Source organism: Anser anser (assembly GCF_964211835.1).
Source record: "Anser anser genome assembly, chromosome: 1".
NCBI lineage: Eukaryota > Metazoa > Chordata > Aves > Anseriformes > Anatidae > Anser > Anser anser.
Window position 1 is genome coordinate 61,127,914 of NC_139720.1, and position 13,336 is coordinate 61,141,249.

Below are 13,336 nucleotides of genomic sequence, written 5' to 3' on the forward strand. Positions count from 1 at the left end.
GTTTCTAGTTCAAGAAAGACATTACTAGATAATGAAAATACTTGAAAGAAAGGCTTGCAGACAGGCCAATCTTCTTACAGATGCTCACAACAGAACGGATTTAGTTTGTTATTACAGGTTCTCTTAGATATTGTGCAGCTTTCTTCAATTCTGTTCAAATTAGTTCTCTGACATCATAAGCACTGCAATCATGAATGTTATTACTCTACTTCTCAGGTCACAAACCAGAGTCTTCCTTGCTTGTCTCTGGCAACATGATCCTCTCTTTCCTTCAAAATACCTAACAACATGTGTTAATAGTTTTTTTTTAATGAAGATTTGGCTTGCTGAACAGACAGAAAATTTCTGAAGTACTTGCTCCTGCCCCAGTTCAACTGCTGATCAGCTAGGTATCAATCACTCTTACTCAGCAGAGGTCCCACACCCACACCTTTCTATTCCTCAACTGTAAGAGTCCAGATTTGGTATAATTTGGAGAATGGCTGCAGCTATGACTTTTTAGTCAAGCTTTTACCTGGTTTCTAGTAAAGTTGTTACCATTACACTAAATATTGAGGTTTACCATTCTGTTTATTCATTAATTGTCATATATAGACCATGTCCTCGTTAAGTTTTGCATAAATGGCCAGAGATCACAGTAATAGCAGACAGAATGAAACACCTATGTATCACACATAATGGCTCACTTCCGTAGCAGTTTAGAACTGTCAGAATGAAAGAAACTTGACAGTTCTCATTAAGAAAACCGTGGGTATCTTGTCACAGAGAAGAAAGCAGTCTCTGTTCCAACTGAATAGCACTCTTGAAACATAATACAAAAGTAAGATGATATAAAGCACATTTCATGTTTTATTTTTACACAGCATGTGAAAGAAACTCTACCTGTTTTATAGCTTGCTGTGCCAAGAATGCCATCTGCAATGGGTTGAGCTTTATTGCTTGCCTTGGTAGGTTCTGATTTGGGGGAAATCTCATCTGTTGTGCAGGAGGAGCTGAACCATTGGACTTAGGGCTATGATTCTGAAAATGAATCAAGCGCGGAGGTGCCTGCACGAAGAAAAATTCTGTAAGTTAAGTGATATCAATTCAATGTTCCAGAAATTGTTAATGCCCTTCACTTTTGAAGCACTTACATTAAATGCAAACAGAGTATCATCCCATTTATCTGAATGATCACACAACACATTGAAAATTAAAAACAAAACCCAGTATACCGTTTTGAATCATTCTGACATAATAAATGCAGATATGTCACAAGAGCTAGTAAGAACATTCCAATTTTGAAAGTTATATGGGAGAACCACAGTTCCATGCAAACTGTGTGTGTGAATGACATATTCACTTCATAATTATTTGACAAAACATAGACTACGTAGCTCAGCGCTACATATGGTTGGATACCATATGATACTATTTTCTCAACAGTAATAGGCTGAGCATTACCACACATTCTGCCAGACAAGTTTAAAATGGCCATTCAATGCTCAGTAAAGAATGTGTTCCCTAGCCAATTCACGTAGCCATCAGCTAAACATGAAGCTATCTGAAATTCTTTATCTAGATCTAATTTCTTTATTTACTTTCTCCTTCTTTAGCAACATGCAAAAAAAGAATCTTCTCTAGAAATAGTCATATCTTACCTGATGAGAAGCAGGAGGCTGCTGCATAGCTCCAGGCATTCTTGGATTTGGTAAACCTACTGGACCTGCTCTGCGCTGAGCTTGCTGCCTCTGAGCCATAACCTGTTGCTGCATGTGCTGGAGTCGGAGCTGAGCCAAGTTTATTTGCGTTGGGAACTTAGACAGCTGGTTTGAAGGTAAGTTGCCTGCTGGCTGCAAATTTGTTTCCATCACAGGGCTCTTGGGCATATGTGGTGCTGTTTCTTTATCTTCAATTACCAGAGAACCTGGTTTAAAAAATAAAAAAAAAAGAATACTAAAATATTACAGTTAGAAATACTATTTTTCACAAATATTTCTTTTTATACCATAAGGCCACCACTCGTTATTGTAACATAAAGGATGGGTAAACATTAGATAAAAGACTCCATTTATGTTGTTTCCAGGCAAAAACATGGCTGTATTTTATAATGCAGAAAAAGGAGATACTAGCAAACTGCCTTGTACTGCAACCTCCTCTGTGATGTAGATTCCCCTAGAAAAGTGTTCTGGCATCTCCAGAAGAACAAGGGAACAGTTTCTCTGGGAGAGGAGAGAACACCCTGATCTCATCAAAAATTTAACTGTGTTATCATACTTACAGGTTTGTGATTTATTTTTTTTGCCTTGGAGTCAGCATAATGGAATATTCAAATGGTATTCAGTTCCTGATACTCAGTCCCAATTCCTGGATGTGATGGGCAACTCCAGGAAATGTTTCCTCCCTCTATTGATTTATAGGAAAACTTGAGTAGACAGGTAACTTTTAGACACTAATGCTAGGTGAGAGATTTTATCTGAGGAAATACACAGTCCAATTATATGAAGCTCTCATGTAAAACTCTGGCTACCATATCCAAGAAAGATGAATTCCAACTAGAACAGATGTTGATTTAGACTCAAGGGACTAGTATGCTGTTTTTAAAAGAAAAGAAAAAGAAAGATAATTTGTTTAAAACAGAGCAAGGTAGGGAAAGCTATAGTCCAAGACTGAAGGTTAAAAAATTCCAATGATCTGTGAAGGGCTGCACACAACAGCTTTTCAATACAAGAGGGGGATAAACACTTCAAGTTCCCTTATCTCTCAGAGATTTAGTACCGCTTCCTAGAAGAGTTCACCTCCTGAGGTGGGCACACCACATGACAGTCTGACAATCCCTGTCATGGCAGAAATGAACATCACACTACCACGTCTCTCCCCTTATCTGTAAGTCTCTGTGGATCCTGTGCAGTCTGACCTGACTCAATTTTGAGTAAATTATCCAAAGGAAGAGGAAATGCAATGTGCATTTTATATTCCTCTTTTTCATCCCAAGAGCTGAGAAGCTATGCAAGAAGTATCCTTTTAGTTCCCTAGCTAGACACATAAGGGAAAGAGCTGTGCATAGACACAGAGGGAGTCTAGGCCAGCCAACATACTGTAGCGCAAAGCAGGACAGAATACTAATAGTCCTACTATTTTTCTTATTGACACCTAGTAATTTGGGTGTTGCATACATTTTAATTACGCTTCTACCATGTCAGTCATTAACAAATATATTAGATATATTAAACAAAATGAAAAACCCTACCAACCTATTATTGCCTAATAGCCCTTACTAAGCCTACAACAAGTCTAGGCAATTTCCCATAAAACAAGCAGAGAAAAATGCTAATGAATAGAACTGTTTCCCATATATTTCCTTGCATGAAGGAAAATAGATAAATTTTACTTTCTTTCTCTAGAAAAGGGATTACTTTGACAAAGTATGGTATCAACTGTACTACAGTCAACCATCACCAAACCCATATCACATTGTTATTCCATTCTCTCCAAATCTAATTCTGGAAAGGCTTTTGAAGATGTAATTAACACCTGTTGTGTAAAGCTACTTAACCCAAAGTTACCATAGGAGAATGATTCCCTTCCATTTTTCTAGAAAACTAGGGGTCATGTACAATTTGTGGAATTAAAACACTTTAAACACTGTATTTTCTTAAATACACTCTGAAATCCATAAGCAAGCTATCCCATTAGTGTACAGATGCTATCACCCTGTCAGTAACGTACAGCCTGACTAAAATACAAGTCTTTCCAGAACAATTTGTTTCTTTGACTCTATCCCAGTCAAAACCAGGACAGTAGTTTTCTTCATAGAAGCCTGTATTTTAGATTTTTGATGAAAATAGCGGTGATAACACCTATGTTTCAGTTGTCACAGAGCAGTGCTCACACAGAGCCAAGGACTCGTCAGCTCCTCGTGCTGCCCCACCAACCAGCTAGGGGGCTGGGGGTGCACCAGGAGCTGGGAGGGGACACAGCCCGGACAAGTGACCCAGACTGGCCAGAGGGATGTCCCACGCCATGTGGCGTCATGCTCAGCAACAAAAGCTGGGGTAAAGAAGGAGGAAGGAGGGGGGCATTCAGGGTGATGGCGTTTGGCTTCCCAAGAAACCGTTCCACATGCTGAGCCCTGCTTTCCTGAACTCCTGCCTGCTGATGGGAAGCAGTGACTGAACTCCTTGGTTTGCTTTGCTTGTGCACGCGGCTTTTACTTTACCTAGTAAACTGTCCTTATCTCAGCCCATGAGTTCTTGCACTTTTACCTTTCCAGTTCTCTCCCCCATCCCATTAGATGGAGTGAGCAGCTAGGTGTTGCTTAGCTGCCTACCAGGGTTAAACCACAACACGTACTTAGACCGTTACTTTTTTTTTTTCCTTCAGTGGTTTTTAGATCTAGGTTATTTATTGAAATTGAACCCTTCTGATCATAAACTTAACAGCCTGAATGCTGCAATTTCCAAAACCAGATAGATATAACATGATCTGTTTTTATCTATCACTTAAGTAGATAAACTGTTATAAAAACTCCTATGCTGATCCATACGAGAGCCATTTATAATATAACACTTTCCAGAAATTAAGGGAACAGACTTCAGCTGATCAAAAAGACTCACTTGATTAGAAAAGCACAGAAAAAGCAAAACCAAAAAAACAACAGTAAAAAAAATGCACACAAGAAAATCCCCCCTCAACAAACATCTTCTCAATTTAGCAGCAGCTCACACAGTCATCACCATATGGCTTGACACTTCATTTCCAGAAGCAGATTCACGTTTGATTTTTTTTCCCAAGTAAACTTATTTACGAAGAAAGAACTTTGAAAGTTTCCTTGCTACCATCTAGCATCCTGGTATGTGGGGAAACAAACCATGTTTGCCTTAAAGTGCTGCCATAACACTGTTTCTCTGCCTTTGTAGAGAAACATACATTTGCACCTCTCTGTACATCTGTAGAGCTGACTGTAATTTACGACAAAAGGCAGAAAAGGTCGCACAGGTATCTGCCAAAGCATTCTATATACAACAGAAAAATAAAGCTAGCAGTAAGAGAGAGAAAGGAAGTACAGCAGCAGTCACAAAATCCTAAAAAGATCTGTGAGTTTCAGTTCCTGCTCTGAAGCTGATGACTTCCTAGCAGGCTTATCTCCATTAAACTCAGAGGCTTTCAGGCAATCACACAAATGGACTACCCGCAAAGCTTCCAGGCTCTGGGGTTCAGTAGTGTCATAAAACCTAGTAGCTTAGAGCCGTAAAACAAAAATACAAACACTAGTTTGGAGACTACAGCAAAAGCTTCCCAGAAGGTATCAGAGTACTGATGATGAACTGTTACATTGCAATTCTGTTAAAAACATGCTTTCCCCTGAAGACCACTCCGAACTTCAGGAGAGATGATCTTAAAAACAAGACAACTGCCCAAAAGCAATGTTTTCTTTCCTGTTCTTCTATTTTTCTTTGGCATTCTTCACTTCTCTTCATCTTACTTCTCCAAAGCTTATTGTTCAGCATGACAAGGGAGCAAATAGGGGTTCTTAAACATGTTACGGTGCTGCTGTGGGTTTCAGCTTGAGAAGATAGGATTGAAGTATAAGAAAGGGTTGGAAGATGCAGAATGAGACCGACTTTAGGTTATAAAGTAAGGTTATGTATTGTGTTCCTTGTTTCAGAACCTAGAAGTCACACGTACTGCCCAGGAAACCGAAAGCTGCTACTTTCACACCATCACACACAGCATTCAAGCATGGGAAGTTTGTTAGTACTTCATCATAAGTATTCATCAGTAGTTCTTTTTCAACACAACGCACTTCAAATACCTTCTACAGGTTAGCAGGTTAATCTAAAAAATTTAAAAAATAAATAGTGCAGAGGCTATTCATCTTAACAAAAAAAAGCTGCTTTCAAAACAGGAGCAAGCTGCCAAAGGGCTAATAAAACTTTACCATACCTAGGTTAAAAATATTTTGAGCCCAGAAGCTAGGGTCACAGTGAAACTGGATGGTATTGTTAGTCACTGGTGAAGCATCACACCTTGCTCGGAGAAGATAGCGTAGTCGATATGTAATCTAGAACAAGAACAAAACAAGAGTTTTTCTTCTGAGGGTTAAAGCCATGAATATGAACTATTAAAAAGAACAAACAAAAAGCCTTGAACAAGCCCCTAGAGATCTGGTGTGTAAGAGATAAAAAAGCTTGTCCAAACAAGAAATAAAAGGGATATTTTCAACATCTCTCTTCTTTCTGAAGTAGCCCTAAAAATCAATCAATGTAAAGAAAATTCTTTTCCCTTGCAGAGATGCATATCCTTCCACAAACTCAGTCATCACATTCAATCTACTTACAAAGAAGGGATTCACATAACCATTGGTGTGTTTTTTTTCCTGAACCTAAGTTAACCCATTCATTTTTCAAAGACCAGTATCCCATCCTTTTAGCAAAAAGTATCATCACAGGGAGTTTTCCTCTGTAGTACATTTAAAGTCTCTTCAGAGAGCCAAAGAATAGATTTTTATAAACTTTGTCCAGTAGAGAGCTATCATACTTTCTTTCACAAATTTATTTGAAAATTCTCAGATACCTTCACATTCTTAGAACTTCTTGGTTCCAAAGGTAGTTCCAAAGGACTGAACTATGATTAGGTTACACAAGCAGAAAGCTCTATCAAATCCTGAGTCTTTATCTAGTTCCTAAATAGAAAATATTTTCTTGCAATTATTTTCACTAGAAGTATCTAACACAGACAGTGATTTATAGTAAGAGCAGATACAGGAAAAAGCTTATCAAGTTCTATGCTTATTTCCTTAAAATTTCATTTTCCTCTCAGATTTTTCTCAAATATTTCCCTAGGAAAGTTGAAGAGACTTATTTAGTCATATCTCCCTACAATAATACCAATTATCTTTTATGTAGGAATTTTATGACTTTCCACTTCACTCCTTTTTTCTTTCATTTAAACGTGTCAATTTTTGACCAGATACAAAAACATTTAGCAAGACTTACATGCTTTGAGGGTTTGTTTGTTTTAAATGACCATGGAAAATTTAAAGTGCCCTACTATTTTGAATACAGGCTTCCTAGTATTTCTGTGTACACTGCCAGAGTCAATTATGCTACGCTGTAGAATTCCTACTCTTTTCTGCTGTCACCAATATAAGTTGAAAACACATTTTGTCACCACTTGTTCCATATATTCCTCCTGTTGTGTGCACATATATATTGTATATAAACTCACAATTAGACTTCTAACCTCCTGTGAGTAATGGTAGTAGCTAAAAAATATTTTGTTCATGCTGAAGGACTAGGCTAGGAAATTGACGTCTTCTATACTGTTTAGTATGCTATTTCATTGGAGTAAGGCATTACCTCAAAATTCTAATGCTGAAATTAAGTCTGCTATGTATTCCTCCCTGCTAGTTTCAAGTGGTTGGATATCCTTGAGCAGAAGCTTCGTATGCTCCTCTATGTGTCACTGCTCTGGAACAGGTCTTCCAGATGTTCATGGACAAGCCAGCTACTCAATTCCAAAATAACACTACCTTCAGCAAAAATCTGGAGCCTGAGTTTTATCTGTTCTTTTATAAATTCTCTCTCATTTGCTGAGGCTTTACTGGCTAAGATAGTCTTTTTTTCCGGATGTTTAATGTTTATAAGACTAACACGCCTGCAACATACCATGTTTTCTTACTCAAATAGCAGAAGTCATTGTGGCAACACTAGGCAATTATCAACAACATGACTCAGTTTGATGCCCTTTTTACACGTTTAATTAAAAAATACTTGCTAAGGCAGTATAAGGTAGGCCTAGTGAATTTAACCACTTGAAGTTGAAAAAACAAATATAAAACTATCTCCTATAGAGACTACAGGACTACTTCCCTGCAGTGTTTTAATGGGTTTAAAAAAAAATACACCAAAAAGCCTGCAGATTCTCAACTAAGCAATGAGAAAATAAGGAAAGAAAAAGAGAACTTGTGTTCCAATTATAGGAACTGGAAAAAGAGGATCTAGCATTTCTCCTCAACATTACCACAGATTTCCTTCATCTGGCAAGTACAATCTACTAGCCTCTGGATAAATGTCAGTATTTTTAATTTCATTTTTGCTGTTGTTTTTCTGTTGGTTTTTTTTTGGGCGGTGGTGGTTCTGTTCATCATGAGCAGTCAGCCTAGTGAGACCATGTGTACTCAGATCCTAAGCATCATTATAGCGTTGAAATATTCAGTTTCATAACTGTTTGCATGAACAAGCCAAAGCCTCAGCTTCATTTTTATCCGCTTAGCAAATTACTTTTTTGAAGACTTAGTGGAAGATGAGTCTGACAGAACAAGGCAATACTTTTTTTTTTTTAAACATTAAATGCTGGATATATGAGACTCCAGGATATATAAATACCTTCTTTCTCTGAACTTAGAAGCTGTAACAAGCACTGAAAAGAACCTCAAATAAAAACGTAGGACATGCAACGTTTTTGCTGTGTTTCATGGCTACAGGGTTTTTACTTCAGAGTAAAGGAGTTATCACTACTTTTGTGGATCTACAGTAATTGTGTAGTAGTACAACAGGATAGAATCATGACCAGTGAAGCTAAATTATTAGAAACATTCTACGTCTACATTTTTGAGAAAAAAATTGAAAAAGTTACACACAAACATTCTAAGTAGTATGAAGTCATTAAAAAGTCTAATTCCTTGGTGTTACAGACAAATGTGTGCATGCATCTGCCCTAACTATAATATCTAAGTAAACAAAGATCTGTATTCCTAACCTTACCAAGCGTTTGCTGTACAGTAGTGCTGTGCTGCTCCCACTGGAAACTGCCCATTTGGAAAAATTCATGACATGTTCCAGCTGTTTAGAGAGACCTGCCACTTCCTGTTGTTGCTGCAGAAGTTTCATCCGATGCTCTTTTGCCAGAGTCTGCAAGTAGAAAAGCATTTCCAGTCCAAGGGTTCAATTTAGTTAAAATGCATTAGCTTTCCTGTTTGTTATTCATAATGATCAAGTGGTTTCACCTAGCTCTTCTAAAAAGCATCCCCTGCCCCTTGACTGCAGCTATCAAACAAGTGAGTCAGTGCACATTTAAGATATCAAGGTTTTGTGTGCATATTTCCATTTTCTCTTGACATGTTTTCATATATATATATGTGCCTCTTTATACACACGTTTTTTTTAAGCACACTTGGAGGTAATAATTTTCTAGGTATCAATTTTAGACAATCCCTCTCAATTTGCTATTGGATTGCTGAATTTATGGAGAGTTCTGACCGAAAGACCTTTCATGCATGACACATTGGGTTATGATCTGCAAAAGACTGGAGGAAGAAATGGGGTTCGGAGACAGACCCAACTCACAAAAAAAGGAACACGGATAAGTAAACAAATATGGCTTGTGTGAGATATCTCTCTGCTTTGGAAGAGTAACAGTACAGGTATAGGTGTCTAGTACTAGAAATCAACTTTAATCTTAATCTGAAAAAAAATGAAAACTGACATTTTTTGTTTCTCATGATAGAAATAAAATTACCTCCAACTGATGCAGCAGAGCTTTTCCCTTTTTGTTTATTTCTACCATCAGTGTAAATATGGCAACTTTAATATCCTGTTCCACCTGCTTTTGATTCTGATTCACCTCAAGAATTCTGCAAGTAAACAGTATAGAAAATTATGTTCTTTAGCTCATAAGCCCACCCTCCAAACACAGTATTAAAAATCTCTCCACTGTGTCTGAGACTACAATATTTCTTGATCATATGCATCAATAAACACATATAGCATTAGATATTTTTATTCAGGAAAATTACTGGAAGACATAGAAAGAGCAAGTACCAGTGACCTATGACAAAATTAATTCACTAGTGGCAAATTCTAATGACTTTTGTCTGTAAAATTACTGACATATGTCACTGAAAAAAATTAAAAGCTCATTGTAATTGAAATCCTTGATTGCCCTGGCCCATTCTAGAAATGCGGGAGACAATCAAAATTGTTGAAGTACAGTTTCCACCTAAGTTAGAATGATACTCCATAAACAAAACAACAAGAAACTCATCTTTTATATTTAGTTACTTCAGCAATAATGTTCAAACTGGTAACAGGGAAGCATAATCTTACACTGTGAAAACCGCTACTGCTAAAAGACAGTGGGCAATAACCACTTAAAATGCATCAAAAGAAGAGAAAAATGCCTGCTCTTTTTTTTTTTTCTTTTCCATCTCCACCATCTTCAAAGTTAGGCAAAGGAAAACTTCAAGCTGCACTGAGCATCCTGTACTGCCTTGAATCTTCCTGGGTACTGCCTTTGAACTCTGCTGAAGGAACAGTTACAAAGGTCTTCTGATACATGCATTTTATATATTTACTCTTCTCCTAGGTTTGTAGTGAATAAAGCCTCAAGCATGAAAGCATTAAATAAATCTTCAAATATGCGTCACAAGTATAATGAAAACATGAATCATAACCTTTCACTTTCTAAGAGGGATCTACGCTGAAAAAATAAGTGTGCTGATGGTGGGGAAGAACATAAGACTGCCTTCTTGTCCTGGTTTCAGCTGAGATAGAGTTAATTTTCATTCTAGTAGCTGGCATGGAGTTATGTTTTGGATTTAGTATGAGAATAATGCTGACAACACACTGGTGTTTTAGTTGTTGCAGAGCAGTGCTTACACAGATTCAAGGACTTGTCAGCTTCTCATGCTGCCCTGCCTGCAAGGAGGCTGGGGGTGCACCAGGAGATGGGAGGTGACAGAGCCAAGACAGCTGGCTCAGAGTGGCCAGAGGGATGTCCCATGTCATGTGGCGTCATGCTGAAGGATTAATATTCAGGGAGGCTGACCAGGGTTGTGGGGGACCATTGCTCAGTGCTGGGCATCAGTCAGCAGGTAATGAGCAATTACATTGTGCATTGCGTGCTTTGTACATCTTATTATCACCATCATCATTTCTCTTCTTTTTCTGTTCTATTAAACTGTCTTTATACCAACCCAAGAACTTTCATTTTTTTCCTCCTGAACCTCTCCCCCATCCCACTGGGGGGGGTGAGCGAACAGCTGCATGATGCTTAACTGCCTGCCAGGTTAAACCACAACACTTACACACTCTTTATTGTATAACTTGTTTTGTTGCACACAAACTATTGCTGGCCATTAAGTCCAGAGGCCGAGCAGAAGACTTACCTAACACAACCAAGCACATTAAATAGGCAACAGTCTCTATGGCAAACTGAAGATTTTAGAAGTTCTAGAAAATTTTAGAATTTCTCTTTCTGAAAGCCTAAGAGGAATGACGTACAAAGTCTATTAATCTAAACAATTCAATAAATTAGAATGTATAGTAAAGTTGCCCTCTGTCAGTTTTAACCTCAAAATCCAATACATACCTGTTTTGAATCTGCTTCCCTGTATATTTTATATATTTAGTCTTCTCCATCAATTTGGTGATGAGTGTCTCAATGATCACTTTCTGGTTCTGAAAAGCTTCTTCTATAAACTGGTACCTATAGTAAACAACTCGTGAGTATTTTTGCATGCAAAAGAGGTGTCATATGCTAAGAAGCGGAGTAGCAAAACGACTTTGTTACATGAAGAAAGATGTTGTCAAGTCCAACATCTGTCATCCTGAAACTCCATGTCAGCAACAGCAAGCCTATTTTATTTATAGTGTATTTCCTTTAACTTTAATTTTACGTTTTGAGAATTATGATTTTCATAAATATGAAGGCATACTGTATGACCTTGTCCCAATTTTACTGAAAATTAATGATGTGCTGTAGACATTATTCTAAATGAAAGAGCATGTAAGCTATTATTTCGTACAAGATAAGAACGTAGAAACAGAGCAAAGAAGAGAGCGCTGAGTCAGTAGAAGTCAGCAACACTAAATCAAGGAACTGAAATCATCAACAATTTGTGGAAAAGAAGAGGTGGCATGTTCTGAAAGGGGTATAAATCCTAAGAGAAGGACAATTTAAAAGGAAGACTGCAACTCAGCAAGATCAACATTTAGGCTGTTCCAAGAAGCAACAGTGGCCAACATGCCTCTACCTACTGATGTCCACCTGGCTAGGCAAGCAAGTTTATTGGGTGGTTGCATCAGGAATGGTGAGCATATTAATGTTTAACTTATGAGTACATCTGTCCCAGGCTATTACTGTATGCATTAGCCAGAAAATAATCGTCCTGTAGTTAGAAGATATATAATCTTGCTTTTCATCTTCAATGGTCAATAGGAAATGACGAAAGAACAGCAACCCAAAGATTTAAGTGTTATAAGCAGTGTTCTCAAAGTACAGGATAGCCAAACTTCAAGTTTACTTTTCCCTTTAAAGGGCTCTTCACTGAAGAAATGCCTATTTGCTCCCTTCTGAACTTGTTGGGTAATGTTCTGTTATATAACCATCTTGTTGAAGGACAAATGGAGAAATTACACATAAACATACAGTTATATAAAACAGCCCCTGTGCTTTCTAAAGACTCTCTGAAGAGCTGCATAGCAACAAATTCTATCCAAATAAATCAACAGTAAAGAAGTGTCTTGTTCTTAAGTCACCAGATTAAAAACTGGAAGAATTAGGCTTAACTATGAACTATCACACACTTGTCAAGCACATTCTTTTTGAGACAATCTCTGTTTATTTCCCTTCTGACCCGATAATTTTGCTCTTTTTTCACACAACTGTATTGCATATGGCTAGAGCTACAATCAACTTCAAGTTATCTTCATACAAGCAATCTGCATAAAGCATATACTTTGTTTTGATACCTGTGCTCTTTGTGTTCTAATAACTGACAGTCTCGGCAGGTCAACTTGTCACAGGTTTCACAATATAATTTCAACTGCTCCTTTTTGTGGTAAGGGCAAAACACAGGTCGTTGACTGGTCACACCAACTGCCTCTGTTGAACAAAGCAAGATATCAGTCTAGTCTCTCGAAATTGTTAAAGATTTCCATTCTCATGTTTTTCCTCACCATAATCCTCAAATATATGTTAAAAGCATGTATCAGGCCACCTAACCAAGAATACAACAGCTGTAAGTTCAAACTATACCTTCTCACTCTTGATCAAGCATGGAGCTAACACCCTTTATCATGGAAAACGTTTAGACCCTGTTTTACCACAACTTACTATGCCCTCACAAAAAAATATTTACAACAGGAATAGCCATTGCAATTGCAAGAGACGTCCCTCAACTAGCAAGATCCCTTCACAGGATCACAGAATGGCTGAGGTTGGAAGGAACCCCTGAAGATCATCTAGTCCAACCCCCCTGCCGAGCAGGATCACCTAGAGCACATTGTGTTCCCTTGAAAAGGAACAAGGAGATGGCTGACCTAATTTGTTGCTGTCTTCTTTCTCAGCAAAA

General features: G+C 37.8%; 1 protein-coding gene across 2 annotated transcripts in view; it reads right to left on the minus strand.

Moving 5' to 3' along the window:
• The window catches only part of TRIM24 (tripartite motif containing 24), a 65,104-nt gene that overhangs the window by 20,667 nt on the left and 31,101 nt on the right, over positions 1-13,336 (minus strand). For both annotated transcript variants that reach the window (XM_083820844.1, XM_083820843.1), the window contains exons 4-10: positions 12,735-12,867; positions 11,353-11,469; positions 9,502-9,616; positions 8,748-8,894; positions 5,926-6,043; positions 1,641-1,906; positions 883-1,047 (exon numbers count right to left, since the gene is read on the minus strand). In XM_083820844.1, the coding sequence (XP_083676970.1) occupies positions 883-1,047; positions 1,641-1,906; positions 5,926-6,043; positions 8,748-8,894; positions 9,502-9,616; positions 11,353-11,469; positions 12,735-12,867 (1,061 nt within the window). The remainder of the gene's footprint in view (positions 1-882; positions 1,048-1,640; positions 1,907-5,925; positions 6,044-8,747; positions 8,895-9,501; positions 9,617-11,352; positions 11,470-12,734; positions 12,868-13,336) is intronic.